The sequence below is a fragment of the Diadema antillarum genome, unplaced genomic scaffold, assembly GCF_040938485.1.
Source record: "Diadema antillarum isolate AM-2024a unplaced genomic scaffold, OU_Dant_1.0 scf00000018, whole genome shotgun sequence".
Taxonomy (NCBI): Eukaryota; Metazoa; Echinodermata; class Echinoidea; order Diadematoida; family Diadematidae; genus Diadema; species Diadema antillarum.
In genome coordinates, this window is record NW_027270907.1 from 1462410 (window position 1) to 1486129 (window position 23720).

The following is a 23720-nucleotide window of genomic DNA, read 5'->3' on the forward strand; positions in this document are numbered from 1 at the left end:
TGATGCAAAGACATCAACTGTGAGAACGTGTTTTAGAGACTCAAGTGCAAAAGGGCGCCACCAGCCCTGCATTTAATTTCAAACAGAAATCTTGTTTCTCTAAGAAAAAGCATCTACTCATTTACAGTCGCAATGTAATATCGAAATAAGATATTTATATCGAATAGGTTGAAAGACCAAAATGACAGATACTCAAAATAAAAAAAGGGAATTTTAAAGTAGCATCTCTCTTTGAATTACCAGGTGGTAATCGACAATGTACAACAACGGAATGCCATATTTTAGGTAAAAGTTAATGAAGTTTAGGTAAGCCTACTTATAAATGGAGTTTCTAATTTTGAATTAAATTGAACTTAATTAAGTGAAAATGTGATAATGTTTATTCATCAAAGGAAAAGAGGGCCCGGGGGCGTGGTTGGCGGAGAATAGCGATTGGTCACCATGGATACAAGTAGACTTTGGAAGAACCAATCTCGTCTCAGGCGTTATCACACAAGGCAGGGCTGACAGTAACCAAGAGTGGGTGACAACGTTCAGCGTTAAGTACTCACCCGCGTGTGAAGGCGCCCTTTTGGACGTTACGGATGACACTGGTTCTCCACAGGTAGCTTTGGATCATAATGATTTCATTATCTTTTTGAAGACTCAAAATAGGTGTAATGGATCAACCTGGCCACTGTTTAATGTTTCATATTTTCTGAAAGAGCAGTTCCTCTTCTACATTAAAACATATGGGTAATTACGTGTTGTTGTTGTTGTTGATTTTTGCAGTGTTTCTAGAACGATTTTTTTGTATAAAATAATATGATAACGTATGTCTTAGAAGCCCTATTTCATTTCTTAAAAAACCTTTTACACCTGTTTCACTTTTAACTCTAACCATTTCTAAAAGGACTGTGCCGCCTTGGAAGTTGGCAGTAGTTATCATCACATACACTGTCATAAAACGTGCTAATAAAGTATGCACAGTTACAGCTTTATCTGATTATTTCTTCATTGTGTTTTCGATGGAGTTGTAACTTTGAACACTTGGATAGACCTTAAACTTCAGCGCCTCTTTTCTCAGTAAATACTTTTCCAGAGATGGTGTTTTCTCTCCTTATTCAAATAGGTTAGGGAAGTCCATATGTATTGTGTAATACATACTTTTTAAACCTGAACTGACAGGGAAATCAATGTCTGGCGACTTTTTGTTGGTTTTTGTAATGCAGGGTCATATTATGTCTGTGCGTGTGCGTTTGTGTGTTTTTGTCCGTGGTCGCACGTGCTTGTGTGTATTCTAATGCTTATTTTTATGCATTGTGTGCATTTTAATGTTTATTCATTCGTGCATTGCATTACTAGTCTTGTGTAATCCTTGCAGATATTCCAGGGGAACACAGACTCAAACTCGAAGGTAACCAACATGTTTCCCATGCAAGTGTTCGCATGCATCGTGCGGATTTTTCCTCTTGACTGGGAAGGTTTTTCCTGTTCCATGCGATTCGACTTGCTTGGATACGGTATGCCATCACACAAAAGGGTTCAATGTTGTGACATATACATCAGGGCTCGACACTAGCGGTTGCCCGGTGGCCCGGGGCCACTAAAAAATGGATTTTTGAGCACCAAATTTGTAAAATAAGATATCTTTCGTTGGCCCGATCGGGCAGCTATAGACTGCAAAACAAAATTTTATATCCCCTTTATTACGGGCCACCAAAACTTCAAATCAAAAGATTTTAGTTGCCAAGAATGTTAAGGACTTTTTACACTTGCACATTTTTGCTTAGTCCCGTACCAACGGTGGGGCAAAGGGGGGGGGGGGGGGGGGGGGCCTTAGCCCCACCGTTGGTACCGGACTTTCCTTAGCCCACTTTCTGTTTACACTTGTTTTTGCCAAAGTGGGCTAGCCAAACCGATAGTCCGGTACTATCTGGCCCTGCAAAACAGCAGGGTTAGCACCGCAATTGCGGTGCCAAGAAAGCGAGTGTAAACAGAACGAAAAAATAATCCGGGGCTAAGCGAAGGAGACGAAGTCCGACCCCCACTGACCAATCAAAAACGAGGTAATCAAGTGCTGCCGGTGCGTGCGTGTACGTGTACAGTGCACAGCGTAATCATGAATATTCATGTGGTTTGGAAAGTACCGGACTAAGAAATACGAGTGTAAAAAGGTCAATTTTCTCCTTAGCCCCGGACAAGAGCGTAGTACGGGACTTATTGGCGAGTGTGAAAAGCTGAAAAAATTGGTACGGGACTAACGATAGTCTTGGGTCAGAGAAAGTACGGGGTTAAGAAACACAAGTGTAAAAAGGGCTTTTGTGTCGAGCCTATATGTATGTATGTATATTGAATATATATATATATATATATATATATATATATATGGAATTTTCCACGTGTTGGGCTTCGAATGTCAATGAAAGTTATAAATATTATAATATGAAGAATGAGTCTCAAATACGCCATCTATATACTGACACTACACTGACGAAATCCCGAGGCGTAAGCGGGTTGAAATTTTTGTGAATAAAAACCTTCTTGTCGGATCTATAGATGAGGTATTTGAGAATCATTCATCTTATGATTTTATATGAAATATAATATTATGTACATACTAATATGAATATAACTCGGTAAAATAGTCTCAACCTTGGAATAACTAATAAATGCCATGTTTTCGGAAGTACACAAAAAAACTAACTAACTATGAGTTCAGTTACGAATTTCAGGAAAAATGCACTATTTTACTTGAAATTTACATCAAATCAATAAAAGTGAATAATGTGGAATGATGCTGAAATGCTGATATGTTACAGATTTAACTTTTCAACGAGGAAATAATCATGTGTGTTGAAAAAGTAAAAGTTTCAAGGTACCCAACTATCTCTTTGGATGTAGGGCCTACATTATGTAGGCCTGCACTGTACTGCTGTACATCCGAAGCAACACTGATTGACAATATACGCAAAAAGAAATGTGTTGCTATTACTTACCCTTTGCCCATCTCAGATAATAGCATTTGCCTATCAAACCAATAGAATTCCGCTTTTTTTTTTTTGCATTGTACAAAACGTGCATGATACAAAATCACAACATTGGTAACCTAAGGGGTGATATAAAAAAAAAATAATGAAGACAAATAACGAGACGAAAATGAATGCTCGTGGCTTTTTTTCTCAATAAAATGGACATCAAATTGAAATGATATCATTTATTGCTTGAAAAAGTGAAGGAATTCTGAAAAAGTTAAATAGAAAGCATTTTACACCCACCGTCCGAAACGAAAGACTGCCTATGTTATCAACATGTTCATGATGTCATCAACGAGGCCAAATGAATCTCTGTTGCTTGTTTTCACTCCTTCATCGTTGACTGCAATATCGCCTTCAGAGATATACAGGTCTGAGGTGATATCAGGGGCAGATTGGAGAGAGAAATCTGTCAGACCTGACACTATTGTGAGGGTGTCGTCGCTGTCCTGGCCAGGTTATGCACGGGTACCACGTTCCTCTTCATCATCATATTTCTCTTCATCAGTACGTAATGTTCAGTATCCCTTTTAACTATTTTTCCTCAAAAATTGATAAATTGGATTTTGCGCTATCAACGAGACGCGTGCCATCAACTGTACGTGAAACGTCGACAGACCAAACGTCCTCGACATAGCTCCAACGTGACGTTGTAGCGCTCACGTCATCTCGACAGGAAGCTCTATGGTACTGAAAAAAAAAATGTTCAACAAATACAAACAAAACTCATTAGCTTGAACTGACAGCAAGAGGTATTGATAAATCTTACAACTCATACTGAAGAGCGTTACAAAATTTCGTTTGGAAACTTCACCCATAAAGACGTCTGATTTTAGACGAGGTAAACTTACACTTAATTCATTACTTAGGTAAGGCGAACATGCCACATATTACTCCAGTGTGAATGACAATGTATCGAAAGGAACGGGTAGATGTACTGGAACACGGTTGATGATAAGACTAATTTTCTTACGCGTCTATTTATTGTAGGAAAAATGCTGTTTGATTCCAGTGCCTTAGAATATAGTTGATATGAAAAAATGAAGACTGTGACAACAGCTGGGACACATGTAGGAAAGGGGCAAGAAACCGTTGACTACTGACTGAAAAACAACCGATCAAATCCTAAACTATAATATTCACCATTCTGATATACTTGAGACTCGAGACAGCCTCTTGCTTTTCAGTCTATTTGCCATCGGGAACCTGGAATACCGCTCAAATTCGTAGGAACAAGTTAATGTATCCATATATTTTTCTGGTACTATAATCAAAGTATTTGAAGTATTTCTGTACTTACATATTTGATGGAAGTTTATGAAGGTGTCGTTGTTATAACCTTCATCATAATATTGTGGTCACTGTTAAATGACAACTTTGGTCGAGGTGAAATATATATTTTTGGATCTCCAAATTATTTTTGTTAACACACTTTTGGTCGTGATGTCACTGAATTCTAGCTTGAGTCAGGTCGTGTTAGCAGTGAGACTGACTGTTGATATTGCGCTCAAGCTATACAAGTCTAGCCTCTTCCAGGGTCGGCCATGATGACAAGTAATGTATTATGTTCTGGAATGTTCTATCTAGCTGGTAATTCTATATATTATCTTTTTCTCTCTCCACTCATCTTTGATATAACATAGGTTCTGCATTAGTCTTTAGACATGGAAATCCGAGGCAGAGTAATAAGGGTGTGGATCCCGGTGGGATAATTTTGTAATTAATTGGCTCGATCGAATTATATTTGAACGGCATTTAAACCATTTGGACTTCAAATTTTTCTGTACATAGGCTCTAGTGAAGTTGTAACATGATTTCGTTTGGCTGTTAATGACAGAAATTAACATATATTTTTTTCTATATCGAATTCCTTTAAATAGTTTAATGAAAACTTGTATGTATCTGAAATTCATACGGTGATTCTTTCGGAAGCATTGTTAGCCAAAAGAAGGTTAATTATAACATTCATGTAAGTGTGCCTCAATAGAAAAAGTATTGTAATGTGCACATGAAATACTGATACAGTACTGAGTTAGAGAGTAACATAAATATCACCCTCCCTCCCCCGCCCCCAGACCCTTTAGTTCATTCTTTTGAAGATGTGTGGCACAATGTGTTGAAACAAGAGGTAAGCTCGAAGTGGATGTTTTTATAAATAATGTAGTTGCGAGTTACAGACAGTAAGGGACGGGTGATGAGTAAAGTCGAACTTCTCAGATAATTCCTATAAACAGGACTTGTTTGTAAAAGTTGTTCTTTTTGTTGTGATCAGCTGGGAGTGTTAGGTATCACTTGAGGCCAGTTAAGGGTTACCAGAGACCGAAAGTCAATGACCAAGGCCACCGACAGAGTGAGCGGTGCTTGCAGAAATTGTAGCGGGCTATTATTTCCTGGGGAAATCCCGAAGAGAGGTGAATCGAGCGGTTATTTTTATGATTATATTTTTGTATCTATTTTGAAAGAAAAAGACTTGGCAAGTCTTTAGGGTTTAGGTAACATTTTTTTTTTAGACACTGGGAGGTACTACGCATCTTGGGCGCGGGATATACGAATGATAGAGCAATGGCTAGCAACGTCGATGGAAATATAAAGTCCATAATTTGAATAATTATATGGGTTTCATAACTTTGTTGTGAAAGAGCTAACTCTCTGTTTATAATATCTCTCATGACTACTAATTCCACAACCTCATTCAGTGCTATCCTTTTATTACATCCCACGGCATGTATGCCGGAGGATACTTTGGATTCAGCAGCGTTCCACGGAGTAACGCATTACGCGCATTACCGCGTTACATTCATTGTGTGTGCTGTAGCGGCCACAAACCTTGAAGGTGTTCTTTGAAATTTTGTATGGAGGTTCAAATCGTAATATCTCCACACCTATAACTTTGAGTGATGCTGCCCCCAGTGTTCCGTCTTTTATGGGTTAAAATGCCATATCTTTGTGTATAGTTTGTGTGCGCTCTAGAGGTCACATTTGTTGACGGATTTTGTTCAAATTTGGTATGCGATATGGAGGTTTATCATGATGTAATCTACAAACCTATAGATTTTAGATGTGCTGCCCCCAGTGTTCCATCTTTTATAGGGTCAAATGTCATGTTATTGCGGATGGCGGATAGTGTGTGTGCACTCTTTAGGCTACATTTCTTGACGGATTTTGTTCAAATTTAGTATGAAGGTCTACCATGATACAAGCCTATAGATTTGGGATCTGCTGCCCCTAATGCTCTGTCTTTTATAGGGTCAAAGGTCATATCGTTGGTGAATGGTTTGTGTGTCCTCATAGGATACATTTATTTTTTTAACGGATTTTGTTCAAATTTGGTATGAAGGCCAACCATGATTTGAGCTACAAGTCAAAAGATTTTGGATGTGCCGCCCCAGTCAACTGTGTTCCGTCTTTTATAGGGTCAAAGGTCATAATGATGGATGGTTTTTAATTGTGTGCGCTCTATAGGCTACATTTCTTGACAGATTTTGTTCAAATTTGATATGAAGCCCAACCGTGATATAAGCTACAAGTTGAAAGATTTTGGATGTGTCGCCCCCAGTGTTCCATCTTTTATAGGGTCAAAGGTCATATTGTTGATGGATGGTTTGTGTGCGCTCTATAATAGGCTACATTTTCTTGACAGATTTTGTTCAAATTCGGTACGAAGCTTTACCATGAATGATCTACAACAATTTTGGAAGTGCTGCCCCCAGTGTTCCGTCTTTTATAGGGTCAAAAAAATCACACTTTCTACGATGCAACGCCAGACGCAGAGCATTGTTTGAGCCACTGTGTGACTGGGGCATTGGCGGTTATCCTGTAGCCACTTTGCATTAGGATGACATATCTTCAGATATTACTTTTGAATTTTGTATACAGATGCATTATACTCTCATCTATATATACATAGTGAAGCTGCACCTAGTCTTCAGAATATTCACCTTTATGTTTGAAGAAGGGGAGGGGATCTTTGTCCCTCGCTCAAACGTGAAGATGAAGCAAAAGCAGTGCCGGGGGATATACATATGTAATCGCATTGCGTGGCAATGGACATTTCTAGTTTTGCTGACTGCCTTTTTGTTTTCAAACCACCTTACGTTAACGTATAGAATCCAGTTAAACATCAGAAAACCCCTTTAAAGAATGTCTTAGGTAGATACATTATGTACTGAATAATATAAGTATGCTAGCATATGTAAAATGTCAGTATTGTGTAGTAAGTTACAGTATAAGTGTGCTCTCATAAACTAAAATCAACTGAAGTATAACATTGTGAAAATATAGAACTGGCAAGTTATGTTACAATGCAATTTCAGGTTTGGGACCCAGAATTAAAGTTGTCTCAACTGATAACTTCTCGTCAAAACATTGTGGTTATTGGTATAAACTTGCCTGGTACAGTAGTTAACGGATGTTGGATGCCTGAAGGTGGAATGGTGATTGTACGAATGTGTGGTAATGTTGTCGTTAAGTGATTAAAACTATGGACTGAAAATATACAAGTAATCTAATACATGAACTGCACCAGTTTCGTCTACAGCGGACATTTACCAATCACAATCACACCGTCCGCCCCACATTCCACACATTGCGGACGCTACTGGTTCTATATTATGGCAAGCTGAATTCTCGCTTGTTTCGGTATCTCTGAGAGTGCAAAATGATCACAGTTTGAAAATTGCAAGGGTTGACAAAAATGGTCCTAAAATCATTACGCATGAACCAATATTAAAGAACTTGGTGTCATTCTATTAAAAAAAAAAAGAATGGCCTTTCCAATAGTATAGCAAAATGATGACATATTTGCTTAAATTACAATGTTGAGTAAATTAAAGATCTTGGGTGTTCCGTTCTTTCTGGGCCATCCTGTATATATATGAATATAAGTATCGAGATATATATATATATATATATATATATATATATATATATATATATATACATATATATATATATATATATATATATATATATATATATATATACATATATATATATATATATATATATATATATATATATATATATATATATATATATATATATGTATATACACACACTGGACACTGAATCAAAAGTCCCACACAAAAGCACTTTCCACCACGCAAAAATGGCCACTGAATGGACACCATTTTTAAACAACCAACATTGATCCGAGCTCTGCAGGACGAATGGACAGAACTTCCCCAGGACTACGCCACACAGCTTGTCCAGAGCATGTGTCAGAGATGCCTGGAATGTGTCCAGGCACGAGGAGGACATACACATTAGAGAAAATTGATGTTTGTGACTGCCTTTTTTGTCCTGTGACACTGATTTTTGCGTAAAACTTGTAAGGCTCATTCTGTTACATTTTGTGACTTTTGATTCAGTGACCAACATGCTGTGTATGTCATTTTTTTTTCTTTGTCATGAAGATAATTACTTGCTATTGGGTATGTGATTACTAATGGATATTGCAGCATACCTCTGTAGTTCATTTCTAGTGGGTGAAATTTTGTGTGCGGCCTTTGACAGAATTGGGTACTTTCTTTTGCTGTCCAGTGTAATAGATTATTCTTTCTCAATGGTAGTTTCTGTGTTGCACAGTATGGAGGGCCTAATATCTGAATATGACTCGGCCACATGCAAACACACGTTGCAGTTTGGTAAAACTGAAGCAGTACAGGTCAACATGCATTTGCATTTAGTTCATTAAATAACGCAAGCAGATTACGTTCGCATACAATGTACTCTGTATAATTTTCTCCCAGCCCCCCCCCCCCCCCCCCAGATCTCAGCCGTCGACCGCGCGATCGCAACGAAAACTGGCACACACATTGCCTATGACCTAATCTAAAGTACCATGAAGTCAATTTCTTTTAAAATTACAATTTATGTCAAATTATGCGAATTTATGCATAATGATGAATGAAATCAGAACATTTGGTATAAATGATTAAATAAAGCTCAAAACAGGCACATTTTTTGTGCAAATATTCCATTCAGTGTCCTTAGCAAAAGTCAGAGAAAAAAATTGTGCAATCAGAAAAAATTTCTTAAGTATTTTATTGTTTTTTGAATTTCTTAGGTATTTCCTTGTTTTTTCGACTTTGTTTTTCACTGTTTTTTCAATGAAATTTGTCTGCAACATTGTTCCAAACAAGAAAATATGTTGTTAATCGATTTTAATCAATAAAGCCCCAAAACAATCATGCTTTTATGAAATTTGCCTGTAAGCACAGTTTGCATTGAAATTGTACACAAATTCACATTTTTGAGCAATTTTTTGTCCGACATGCATGTATACAATATTTATGCGCAACTTCATCGCCCGGGCATCGCAAATTTGGTATCAAAAGATGTGGGAGACTCGAAAGAAAAAAAGTCATAAAACGTCATAGCGATAGCTTTTCACAATAGCAATACATCGCGCGAAACGTCGGGAGCGTTCATCCCTCCTAATGTCAGCATTCTTCCAAGGATTCTATTATCACTGCTGCTGGCGCAGCACGGCTTGGTTCTACGCATAGCTCCATTATCACTCTCTGCTAGCAATTACAGTACAGTGTACCGTACTACAGCACGAAAGCCTTGACAAAGGCTAATCGCACAAAAACGCCTGCAGCAATATTAGTATGGTCGAAATTTCAATTTCTGAAATTGAAAAAATACTTCAGCAGTGAGTCATATAACAGACATCTTGGTCTCATGGTTGGGAGATAGAGACAGACAGACAGACTGACAGATAGACACACAGACAGACAGAGAAACTATTGGAAAGAGTGTGACAAACTATTACAAAGTCATATGAGGCAAATGAACAATGCTTAGCCAACTTATACATCATCAATTACAAATCCTTTATTCGTAAGTTACCATGTTTGATTTGCTTTTGTTTGTTTTTTGACAGACATTGGCAATGGTAATAATTATAACAGTGTCATTACAACTCTTCTGTTTTTGGGGTAGAAAAGTACCTCATGAATAAACTCTAAGTAGAAGCAGTACAAAAACATTAAATCCTTATTTTTCACTCATGCATGTATTTTTATGCTTCACACAAACAATTTAAACAGACAATGTACATCTTTTCCACTGCATTTCATACAGAGAAATACGTGACAAGCGTATAGACCGATTCTGTGATGCGCTATGTGTATTTTTGGCATGGGCAGCGCCATTAACGAGGTGTCTCAGCCGACCCCCCTTCTCCTCTTCCCCACCCCCTTCCGTGCGCGGAATGAAAAACTGATGCATGGTCGTTGTAGCCAATAGGCGTCTCGTACCGAGTGCGCGAATGCTTGCTTAGTGCGCGAACCTTTGTTACAAGTGCGTGACAAACATGTTGCCTGGGGTGGGGGAGAGCGGGGGGGGGGGGGGTCGGCTGAGACACCCACTATGGCTGCGCCCAGTGCCACAAATTGTCTGCTGCCCTCAACAAACCCGAATCAGTCTATATCACACTCATACAGCATAGTTTGGCTTCTCACAATTTATGTCAGTCCTACACGAGTGTACATACATATGTCATTCAAATAGACAGCTTTACTAATAATTATACAGTGGAAATATTCTTTGACAGTACACCATGAAAGTATGCATGTCGAGCAGATTTTATCAGTCTCAAACATCGGAAGCTCACACACAGTCACCTTATCGTGAGTCAGAGCTCACACAAGAACAAGTACATTGACACATCAGAATTCGACTCTCATGCAGGTTGAATCTCATTCTTTATACTGTACTCGATGAAACAATTTTTTTTTTTAAGATTACAAAAGGAACTTCTCAGGAACACAAACTGTGGGTGGAAGGCTTTTTACCTGCGTAACATTGACTTCGTCAAATCAACTGGATTTCACTTTGAGCAGAAATCCTAGCAATAATAAACTTTTCCTTTTTAGAATAAAAGGTATGTCATCAGTTCTACTGACTTCATGTAAATAAATACGTTGTAGACTTTAATCTGTACCACTTTTGTGGCTCATTTGAATTGACATTTTCTTTTCTGGAGTTAGTTGCATTCTCTGGAACAAAGCACATCTTAATATACATGTCTCCAATACTTTGGGTTTGGGGGAATATAACCTCAATAAGTTGCAAGTTTTATTGGTATACACACTTCTCTCTTCAGACATTCTTAGAACTTCAGTCCCTCTCTCTCAAAATGGCATTGGGAAGTTCTATGTGGTAGAAGCATACATTGAGTTAGCCAAGCACACAATTATCATTTATACATTTTACTGGGGCTCGAGTCCTGGCTCATATAAATGCACAAATATTTGAAGTTCTCTGTTTCTAGTTTATAGGGAGAGCAACTTATATTAAGCTTGAATTGCCAAATCAAATTGCGTGCAAAATAAATAGGATTGAGAAACATAATCTATACATTACGCACAGTGCTTCAAATACATCCATGACAAATACAGAAAAAGACCTCCTGAAAAGTGTAGTGGTAAACTTTCCACTTTTGGGTCTCTCATCTCTGCATTCAAAAATAACAAACATAATTACATTGTATGTTAGCTTCTGGTTCAAAGGAATCCTTCTGTCCATAGTACTCGAGTCATTTTCTCGTCACCTAAGCAGGCACTGAAGACAGTTACAGATAGCCGATGACCCAGAGTGCATGGCATGACCAATCATTTCGGAGCTACCCTTGTTGCATAAAAAAAAGATATATTTGCGACATGAAATTTTTGTGAATTGGAACTAACAGCCTCTTTTGCGGCATGAAATTTTTGCAAACTGCCACAGGCATTCAACGCATATAGTGTAGACAAGAACTTTTACGTGCATTTACAGATCTTGGCTCTCACGAAATTCGCAAAATTTAGGTGCACGCTTTACAGGACAGTGCACTCCCATTATAACGAATACTGTTATAATGAAATTCCGGTTAAAATAAAGTTAAAATTCAGGCTGCAACATAATCCACTCTATGTATTTTATTGTTTATTTGTTCGATTATAACGAAATCACGATATAACGAAAGAAAATTGCCGGTTCCGAGGACTTCGTTGTAATGGGATTCCACTGTATGCAGTCAATCTTGTGTAAGTCAAATCTATTTTGACTGAAGAGATAGCTCCAGCTTAGAAAAACTTTGCCACATGAGGGAGTAAAATCAATAGAATATAAACATAAGAGGACTTGATAAGACCTTCCACTTGTGCGAGGTCGACTTCGGCAAGGTTGACTGTAATTACTCCCCAAACATTTGAACAGTCAGCCTACAAAAGCTCAATTATGTTGAACTGCAGGATAATGCAAGATGAGAAAGGGAGTGAGTGCTCACATCATTATAGCAAAATGAAGATTATCATACTTACATATTTAAATTGATTTTTCTGGTTTAAAAAAAAAAATGGAGGCTTCAAGAAACACAAACTACAGCAACAAAAAGTATCCGTATATACTCTGTCTGCATCATATACTGTACGTGCAATGACAAATCCTTGCTTTGTTATATTCTGTTTCAAATCTAATGAGCTTAACCAAAATAAATGTTTCTTTGTTGCCCAATTAATATTTTCACACTGGTATCACAGAGCATAAAATATGTGGGAACAAAAAAGAAAAATCCACACAATGTTGTATTCCAGGTACATGGTTTGTTTCAGATGTTAAAGAAGAACTGGGTGCTGAAGTTGTCTATGTCACTTCAACTGCAATACTGGTGCTCACTCACTGGCCATGTTATTACGAGTACCAATTGATGTCAAACACCTGGGGCAGTCACAGGTTATAAGGGTGAAGTGTTGCATTGACAGTGTTAGAAGAAAGCACAGGATGTCTTCTAGGAGTACAAATACGGGGCACATTTACAATATTTTGTGAGTTGCATTGCTCACACTAGGCACACAGAAATTGGATAAAATTTCATCCTTCCCCAGCCTCTAGCGCTGGACATCTGTCTTTCTGTGCAATATCTGAACATATTTTTCTTTCACGACTCTCTGAAACAAACCGAGACATATATATTTTCACCTTCCAACAGTATCACTGCTTTATTGTAGAATCTTTTTCAAACTTAAATTTGGACAAGTCTACATCACCAATTCCTGACCCTATACACCATTACAGAAGATTTTCACGTGATGTCCTAGAGCATGATTCTTTTTGACCAAGCATATGCCCCTGATATAACAATGTTGCTTTTCACTTCTGTGCCATAAACTCCCATTAGCATGCTCAGAGTTTGAAGGGAACGGGTAACTACAGGCTACGCGTAAGCACTGTATGTCTGTTCGTTTTTTTCAAAAACAATCTAGCTTGTTACGAAAGCAAAAGATCTGTATGTTCTTTTCTCATCTTGTCACACACTAAGTCTGGGCGCTGAATCCCAGTAATGGGGTTTTTGCAGCTAAAACTTTCGAGGGTTCGCTAAACGGGACAGACACGAGTGGTCTCACAAGGGCTGAAGGCCATTGCATGGTCAATCTTTCAGGTCCAAACCCCTTGACGACTCTCCCCTCAGAGGGCGACGTTTGCTGCATGTAGGTAAGTCTGGAGGAACTGCGCTGCTTGCGGGTCCAAGCCAGAGCTGACCATTGCAGTGACCTGGAGAAGCAATTGAGCCGATTTGTGACACATCACACAGATTAAGAATTGAATTTTCTAATAATTCAGATCAATTTAAAAGCTAAAACTCTGACATATGAAAAGAAGTATATAATAATAAATACAAAAAATATATAAAAGCTTGAAAAGGGTAAAGAAATGACATACATTGTTCCACAAAATCATTGACTGTCAATTGCTCCGACTGTGCAGAAATTTGAAGAGACATTTTACGACAAGGGTATTGCCCCTGAAACTCTGACCAGCCAGACCTATCGAATATTCACTCACAACCAGCTGCCCAAGGATAGTTGCCACTATTGGGCTTTTTTGGTGTTGAATGTCAGCTGCAGCATGTCAACTGTGCGTGCAGTCCTTATGATTCCAATTTGAAAAGAGGGCCCCTATAAAAACTTTGTTACACCAACCCCTCCTGATTCAGCGGGGGAACGCTGTGCTTTTCAACTCACCTGTCCGGGGTGGGCGGCACTCAGTTTCTGTAAGCTCTGGGCCAGGAAGATCTTAGGGTTCTGGATGGTTCCGTTGAAGGGGTCCCGCGCCGCCTTGCCGGCGTTGGCGAGCTGCGAGTAGGCCGCCGAGTAGGACGGTTGGTCGTCGACCTCGATGAAGTGCTCGTCGTCGGGCACGTTGTCATCTTCCTCGAGTTCAAACAGGCCAATCAGAGCCTGCAGTAAAGGCGTCCTATTGAATGAGGGAAATAAATGTGGCTAGGATATTACCAGGCAATTTTCACATTTTGGTGCGCGAATTCACTTCAAGTTTTCAACTCACACGACTGGCGAAATAAAAAGTATACATTTGGTACAGGGCTGTAAACATTTGCACATGAAAATCACGGCAATTTATTTCACTTTTCAGGGAAAAATTTTTGAGTGCATCTCAGGGGGATATAAAAGCAGGGTTTTACATTTTACAGTCAAGACTCACAGAAACAGTTCACCGTTCAAGGAATCTAACAGAGAATCAAGCAGACTTGCCAGCTCTAACAGTATTCATAACAACTGGTTTTGCACTAAATTTATTACAGTGCACTCCCGTTATAATGAACATGGTTATAACGAAATTCTTGATACAACGGAGTAAAAATTCAGGTCTTAAAATTCTCATTTCATATCTGTACACTTTACTGATAAACCAAAATTTTGTTATAACAAAAGAAAACTGTCGATCCCGAGAACTATGTTTTATCTGGAGTCAGCTGAATCAGTCTATTTTTTTCTCACCAACACTTGCGGTACTCGGCATTGGTCATCATGACTGGACAGTCCGTGAGGATCTTGGTCATCCCCACGGCGACGATCTTCTTCTCGATGGCCCCCGATGTCTTCTGGACCTCCGGGATGTAGAGGCGGGACAGCACCATGCCAAACATGCTGAAGTGGGCAGGGAACGGGAACGGGAACGGGAACATGGTGAGTCATAACTATGACAATGCTAAGACAAGTGTTACACACGGTCATTATTTCTGTGGTTACAGGACAATTTTGGATGATTTTCAGACTTTTACATTTGAACAACTATAAATTGGTCATGCTGGGTACAGAGTTTCAGAATTTATAGTGATTGGGATGAGGAATAAGAATGCTTTCACAATTCAACACGAATCACAATTAACAAGGATAAAAACATAGCAGCTACACATACATGTAGGAATGAACAACTATAAATCAGTTAGACTGGGTACAGAGTTTCAGAATTTATAGTGACTGGGATGAGGAATAAGAATGTGTTAAGAATTCATAACAAATTACGATAAACAAGGATGATGACATATGGTAGCAGCTACACATAAAGAGTGCATGCTTGGGTGCTCAAGGAAGCAGATTCACTATTAAAATGAAATAAAGAAGAAAACATGCGTATTAAAGTCTACACGGGTGAATTTGTTCAGCAGGAAGTATTGTAATGGAATTCCATTGCTAATTTTCTGGAATGTGTGAGCCCCTATATATGTTATCAACCTTGGTCAGTGTATTATGTTTGGGGGTTTTCAGATTGTTGGTTTCAAATCTACTCAAGGACCTCAATAAATTGAACAAATCTACACTGTAAAGATGGCGATATCAATTTATGTACAACACGATGAGGAATTATGTAAATTGTCTAGAATGCCCCTTTAAGGTGCTATGTGTTTTTATTTCCACTAGATAAATGCAGTGAAGCCTAACATCTGTCCATTATTTTTGCCAAGGTTTCTTGATACTTCTTTTATTCAAAACAAGAATAAATATAATACTAGACAGATGAATAAATTGTATATCCCAAATTTAAAGTACTGTATTTCAAGATACACTTTCAAATATATGAGACCTGTTTTATGGAATGATCTGCCAAATGCAATAAAGTTGTCAAATAGACTTTCAATATTTAAAAAAGTTATAAATTCTTTCTTGTTTATGAAGATATAAGATAAATTACAAGTTTTATTTATTGTATAAGCACCACATTTTGCTGATTCCTGCCTTCTCATATGTACAGTTTTCTTTCTTTAGTATAGTTCTCTGTTTGTATTGCATTAATGTAATCTATTTTCGCTGTAATAATTGGGATCAGCCATAGAGAGACCAATTGTCTATGTTGATCCCCCCACAGACTGAAATTACTGCTTCACATTGTGTTTGTTTGTTGTGAAATTGCAATAGGTTCACCATTTCCTACAAATGTATGTTGTTCCAATGTTCTACTGTGTATGTATCGTTCCTGTATTCTTTGTAAATGCTTTTTATCAGGATGTGGAAATAAATGAAATGAAAATGAAATTTGACATCAGCAGAAAATATCACGCTCGAGACAAAACATCACTGACAGCACATGGCCAAAGATGCAGTGGCAACTCACTTGGCTTGGATGCTGTCGATTATTTCAACCAGCTTGGAAGCCCCCGACTTGACAGCGTAGAGCGAGAAAAACACGAGGAGGCCTGCATGAGAGCAAGAAAGACACACACAAAAAAATTCTCTGTCAGACTCACATGACCATGTGCCGTGCTACAATGCTATATCATTTGCTCATGCTACTGAGGGCTTTCACACTTACAAAGAACTTGTTTGCAAATGTGTTTCTGAAAAAAACAATTTCATGCCAATTCCGTCATTTCTAGTTTTTATCTTGGGGGGGGGGGGGGGGGGGGTTAGGAATCTACTCTACTTGAAAACTTGAATTACGTTCATCTGACCGCTTTGCCTCGTAAAACGTGATTGAGGAGACGGAGCCTTGTGCTTATTCCAGCCATGGAGCGTGGCCAGAAATACATATTCCTGCCTCAAACTGTATTGCTGAGTTGCATGTTTCACTGAAAGGCCAACAAGTTCATCCAGGGACTTCGTTCGAGGTCGGATAGGAGACTGTTTTCTCAAAAACTCCAAAACAAATTTAGAAACACGGTTAAGAAACATGATTGCAAGCATGTCCTCCGTACTTGTGAAAGGCATTTGTGGTCAGATGTGCCGTCTGTAATATTTGCAACACATCCTAATGCTAGCATGCCAATTTATTTCAGATTTCACTTTTCTTCAACTGTAACTGTAAATCTAAAGTGAAATACCAGATGATAAATGATAATGCGACTGTTCCCAGAAAGTGAGCACAAAGGTGTATAGCTCTGCTTTCGGTAAAAATTGCAAATATTACAAATACAAGCATGTCTCTCACATAACATACCTCTGACTTCTTGCTCCGACAGTCATGTAACAATAATAGGCAAATAACAATGATAACAATGAGAATTTAGAACTTTACAGCTATCTCTTCATGTATTCTTGTTTTTCACTTCACCATTACACAGTGAATCATCACAAATTGACTGTGAGTCACTACAAAGAAAAAAGCATGTTTGCTGTTGAAACTCTCACCGAGCCCTTGTCCAAGAAAGACAGTTATCCAAAATTATGGCACAAAGGAAGCAGATCTGACATGAATTTAAAACAAACCGAGGAATTTCTAAACACTTGAATAACAGTGAGTCCCCTAACCCTTGATTTTGCAATCAATTCAGAACAACTGCAGCTTGGGGTAAGTGTCACAGCATCTTTACTACAAGCTACTCCCATTATAACGAAGTCGTAGGAACCAACAGTTCTCTTTCATTATATTGAAATTTTGTTATAGCAAAACGATAATTGTACAAGTGTACTTGTAATACAGTGCACTCCCATTATAACGAACACGGTTATAATGAAATTCTGGTTACAACGAAGTAAAAATTTAGGCTGTGCAGCATTATCCACTCTATGTATTTTTATAGTTTATTTGTTTGGTTATAACGAAATTTCGATATAACGAAAGAAAACTGCTGGTCCCACAGACTTCCTTATAACAGGAGTCCACTGTACATAAATATACATAGCTAAAAATTTGGGGGCCTGAATTTTACTTTGCTGTATTACATTATAGAAGTCTTCACTACAACAGCAGTACAATGTATCAGATAAATGTTAAGCACAGTTGCTCGAAAGCGAGACCTCCACACTCACTTTTGACAAACTTGGTCGTCTTGGAACTCGTCAGGCGATTGAAGAGCAGAAGGAAGATGGACTTGATGTGTGAATTCAGCTTGGACCTGCAGAAGGCAAGGGAAACATAAAGCAATAGTCTGTGTTGTCAACAGTATAAGGGAGGTGATGTGGCTCAGTTGGTAGGGTGCATGGTGCGCCATTTGCCCAATAATTCGTAAAACTCATGTTTCTTGGTCAGTTGATGAACTTAGTTCAGCGCCAAAAAACTCAGTTTATCAGTCCATAAAGTTTTTCGAGAGAAAGTCTGTCTATCGAACAAAAAAACTACAAAAGTCGGTCAGTAAACTAAGTTTGGGAAAAACTCTGTATATAGAGCAAAAAACTAAGTTTATTGATTTAGTTTGTCTGTTGATATACTAATAATAGTTTATCAACTTAATAGTACACTGAAAAATGCCATTTATCAGTCGATAAACACAATTTTTCCAAAAAACTCTGTTTATCAAGCAAAAAACTAAGTTTATCGATAAACTCTGTTTATCAAGAATTATCAAGAAAAAAAAAAGTTTATCGCAAAAAAAAACCTGAGTTTTCCATGCAATAGACAGTTTATTAGCAAGAAGGTAATCAAAGGTAATCATATTACATGCAAGACAATAGATGATGATTCACTCACTCATCCATGTGCTCCACAAGACTCTGCAGGAGGTAGAAACCATGGTGATCGTTGGTCTTGGATGCTATCAGCTTCTGGAAGACCCCAAGGAGACCCATCTACAGAAGAGCCATACAGGCAAATCCATGGAATAGTTACAGTTTCAGTTTCTTTATATTTTTGTATTTTTCCATGAAAATCATTCATGAATGACCTGTACAATAAATTATGTATTTTGAACAAATTTTCAGGTTCGGGTTGGTTTCAGGTTCAATGACATTTATTTCCAGTGAATATAAACATATATATATATATATATATATATATATATATATATATATATATATATATATATATAAAGATATACAAGTAATGAGTGAACAATTTCAAAATACTGGGGACACATCTCTAGAAGTGCAAAAATTTACATATAGAAATCCACAGTATTATGATCAAGATAATCAAGTATTGAACAAATACAATGAAATCAAGAAAAAACATGGCACTCAAACACTCAAATACTTCTAATGAATGCTATTCACATGGGTGTTTGAAATCAAATCCATGGCTTAAATGTAGTCCATGGACTAAAACAAGGGCAAAATATGCAAAGAAATTAGCGAAAACAAAAACCTCGTAAAATACATGCCATATAAAGTATTGGAAAACGACAGGGGAAATTTTTCTTTAATGGAACAAAAATTATAAAATTGTGTGACCCTCCTCTCACCAGCTTGTCGCGCTCTACGATGCCACCAGCTCCCTTCTCTATGATGGCCTGCAGGAGGCGGACCAGAGGGGGGATGTTGCCGGGCCGCTCCCAGAGGACGGGGACGAGGAGGAAGGGGAAGAGGGCCATGTAGGGCGGGGGGCACTCCGTCCGGGACTCCAGCATCATCGACATCAGCTGGAAGATGTAGGGGATGAACTCTGGTGGGTGTTGGAGGAAGGGGGAGGGGGTGGGAGGGGAAAGAAATAAAAAATACATATGAAGGTAATGCGAAAACTTCCCATGAGAGTTTTAAACCCATAAGCTTCAGAATTATTGCTACGTAACCTTTACAGTGCTTTATTCACCAGTTGGTGCATTTGACATCCTGTTTTTAATTAATGATAGGCACAGATATACCCAGACTCACTGTCAGAGAACTAAGATTACGAAATCCCCCAATCCCTTACACGTATCACTGCCAAATTCATGACAGGACTGAGGTAACACTGATACACAGTAGTCTCCGTTTGATCTGGTAGTGTCTGGCAGAGCAATTCCTACCCAATTACTCGATTAACCGGAAAGCATCATTTACAATGCAAATATCACATTACCTACCCAATTAAGTGGAGCACCCGATTATTCCGGATAGCATAATTCACAATGCAAATATCACATACTGATCACACACCTCCCTGCATCAGACACACAGCAAGATATGTCGCTTATAGCTACAGCTTATCTTAAGTTACACAACTGCTTTAGTGTCTGCAGCGTAATTTTGCATTTAGCCCTAAGTCCTCATCAAGCCACCCACATGCATGCTTCTAGACTGCCATTTGAAACGAGATCCCTATACGCATATGCAGCCAAATGCTGCAAGGCATTCTACTACATCCCCGAGTGGCTCTTGGCAACCGGAAATTTGTTTTCAATTAACGGCCTGAAGAAAGGTTGAAGTCTCAATGGTGTTAGATTATTCTTCCCGATGTGTGTTGTATTTATCAGATAATTAGGTAGGCATTCCAGATAAATGGGGAGGAAATTGCCGCAAAGGGACGTTGCACCATGAGCTTGTGATGTGCGCTACTTGCAGAGGATATTGTGCGCATGTTAGCGCAATCAGTCTCCAGTTTGCTAGGGGTCCAGCCAGGAAAATCTCAAATTAAACAGATGCATGGGGATGAAGTCTCTGGTTACAGGTATGTTGTGCATCATTTTCCACAATCATACATGGAAAACTTCCAAGCCCATAACCTTGGAGCAAAAAGCAGAGTCTGCTACTGGGACCCTTGACATTGCTAACACCAACGCTTCCACCAGAAGATGAGGAGGTCGCTGTCTTACCTTGCACATCGCCGACCAGCATCTCCTCGAACGGCGGAAAGAGGGCGGTCTCAAACTGGGCTGCGTAGGCCGCATCCGCCTTGCAGCCCACCTTGATGGTGACGCTCAGCGACTCAAACAGGTAGTGGTTGAAGTGGGGCTTGGAGGGATTCTGCCGCAGAAAAAACACATCAAAATAGAAACAAGAGAGGAAGATTTTTATTTAAAGATTCCTTCATTTGCAGAGATGAACAAATTGAGATTCTATCGCCCCTGAATGCTATCAGCCAAGTTTGGTGAAAAGCTGTCATGGAGTTTTCAAGAAACTGAAAATATACAAAGTTTACAAACAAAACAATGTACATGACGCACAATATACAACGGACGTTGAATGATCACATTCACAATGAATAGCATTGCTCAGCCAATGACTTTGAAATTCACATTTTGGTGCACCATCTTGCATGCCTTACACACGTATACACACACACACATCTCAGAGACTAATCATGGTACACATATACTTTTAATGAGATCTAATTGAAGTAAGATGCCTAAAAAGTGGCGCTCTATAAACTTCAACACACACTGCACATTCCTTAAAACGGTATCATTTCATCCATCGGTCACACAGACATTCAATCTCCTACGAAGCTGAAACATCAATAGCATGCATAAAGTAAAGTTCAATTCACAAGATGTCGCCTAAACATGAATAGGCATGATATTGTCTAAGTTGACTGATTGCTCTTTCTCAAATGCTACTTTAGGTAGTTCCCTAAACACATTCTGACTAAAATTTGATCTGAATCATGAAAAGAAATCCCACACATTTCTGCTCCTAATAAAATCAGTGTCTTTCAAGTATGTACAATTGCCAACACATTTCCATAATTTGTACATTTTCTTTTATTCATCCTTCAAAAGTTTGAGTTGAGACCACATTGGTAGCATATCACATGTCCATCCCTTACCTTGCTGACTAAAATCAACTTCTCGGTCAGTTTTGCCAGGACAACAGGAAGGTAAGGCACCACGGCATGCTGCAAGACGCTGAGGCATCGCATGATAGCTGTGGAAAGGAGCAGATTCATATTTTTCTACCATTTATGAATGGAATTAGAACTTCATTTTCCAATTACAATTACAGTGACTGTCATTTGTTTTTATTATCATTATCATCATCATAATCCTTCTTTTCCATATTATTGTCATTATCGTCATCACTGTTATCGTCGTCGTCGTCGTTGTCGTCATCGTCATCATCATCATCATCATCATTATTATTATTATCACTACCACTACCAGTAGTACAATGTAGTATCACTATGATCATCATTATAACCTCATTATAATTATTTTCATGCACTATTCGGTACCCCAGGGTACCATCACACCCCAGGGTACCACATTGTATGGCACCATCTCATGTTGGTAAGATGTATATTTACACAAAGCCAACATTGCAGCCAAACTTTAGCAGTCAATGACAATGATTCCAATGCCAGTGCAGCTCTGTTACGAGTTCTGTTGTTTTTTTTTTTTTACTGCAATTACAATGTTTCAAGTTTCAAATACAAGTTTCTGCTCATAAAAAATGCAGAAATGAATCAAATAATCATGTGAAATTTAATCAAACTCCTCACAGACCTGTTGGAGGGGGACTCACATTTCATGATGTACTCGTTTTCCTCGGACCCCTGCACGGTGAGGGCGTTGAACAGGTTAGTCAGGAGATCCTCCATGAGCGGCTGTAGATGTTCCGCCTTAATCCTTTGAGGAGAAAATAACAATATTCATATATGATGACAACAACAATATATATGTGTTCCTGCATCACAAAACCAACAAAAAGTCGCCAAACATGGATTTTCAGTTAAGGGAAGATTCTGATAAGGCAGACTTTAAAGGGTGTGTACAGTTCTGGTCGAGGTGAGGATTTAGCTTTGAACGTTTTGCGAGATATTTAGAAACCACTCTATGAGATGTCAAAGAGCATGCAGTTCTAAGGGGTATCAAAAGTTTATTCGATGAAAATCGGTTTTGAAATGGCTGAGATATCCCAAAACAAGGTGAAACAAAGAGATCCTAATAAAGTTGTGGCATGTCGCCTTTTATTATGAGCACTTTTTTGGATATCTCAGCCATTTGAAAACCAATTTTCATCAAATAAACGTTGAATCCTTCTTAAAATTACATGCTCTTTCATATTTCATAAGAGGCTTTTCATTATCTCACTTAGGAATGTTCAAAACATGAATCTCCACCTCAACCAGTACTGTACAGTCCCTTTAAGCTGTAGAATGATGTATAACTCAATACAGATAGACTCTTCTAACTTATTACATGTTTCAAAAAGGAAGCCCACATTCTGAGAAAGTGTGTACTAAAAAGGGGCTCTGAAGAATAGGGTCTATTCAAGTGCTTAATCTCACAAAGCAGTGCTCTGTGCAATGAACAGGACAAAAACAGGGATGTAAGACTTCACAGCAACAACAATGAAGGGATTATCAGATTAAGCTGAAAAGGAGAATGCTCTATTAACACATTCTAGTGTACTTCATAAGCACAGGCCAAGATAATCCCATCTGTGGTAAAACTGGACCCTTTTACATGCTCAAATTCTTGTGCTCTGTCATGCAAGTTAAAATTCATGTCTTTTGCTTTAGTGACTGTCAACACCTTATACTAGTCAGCAGGAATTAAAGTCGACAAAGCAGAGTATGACAAAATACTTGCATGTTTGACTTTTTACACTGGTATCACAGAGGAGGCATACAAAGAGGAAGAGGAGGGCAGAGGGAGGGGGAAGGAGGAGGAGAAGGAAGAGGAAGATGAAGAGGAGGAGGTTGTGGAGATAAAAGAGGTGGTGGAGGAGGAAGAGGAGGAGGATGAGGAGGAGGGGGAGGAGGAAGAGGAGGAGGAGGATGACGAGGAGGGGAAAGGAGGAGGAGGAGGAGGAAGAGGAGGAGGAGGATGACAAGGAGGGGAAAGGA

At 38.6% G+C, this 23720-nt stretch overlaps 1 protein-coding gene across 1 annotated transcript in view; it reads right to left on the minus strand.

Annotated features, from left to right (window-relative positions):
* Window positions 1-12944: 12944 nt before the first annotated feature.
* LOC139727559 (exportin-2-like) overlaps window positions 12945-23720 on the minus strand; it is a 36175-nt gene continuing 25399 nt past the window's right edge. The window contains exons 16-25 of the mRNA XM_071638544.1: window positions 22394-22497; window positions 21699-21796; window positions 20746-20896; window positions 19417-19616; window positions 18708-18805; window positions 18050-18135; window positions 16416-16497; window positions 14801-14950; window positions 14027-14258; window positions 12945-13556 (exon numbers count right to left, since the gene is read on the minus strand). Of these exons, the coding sequence (XP_071494645.1) occupies window positions 13470-13556; window positions 14027-14258; window positions 14801-14950; window positions 16416-16497; window positions 18050-18135; window positions 18708-18805; window positions 19417-19616; window positions 20746-20896; window positions 21699-21796; window positions 22394-22497 (1288 nt within the window). The 3' untranslated portion in view covers window positions 12945-13469. The remainder of the gene's footprint in view (window positions 13557-14026; window positions 14259-14800; window positions 14951-16415; window positions 16498-18049; window positions 18136-18707; window positions 18806-19416; window positions 19617-20745; window positions 20897-21698; window positions 21797-22393; window positions 22498-23720) is intronic.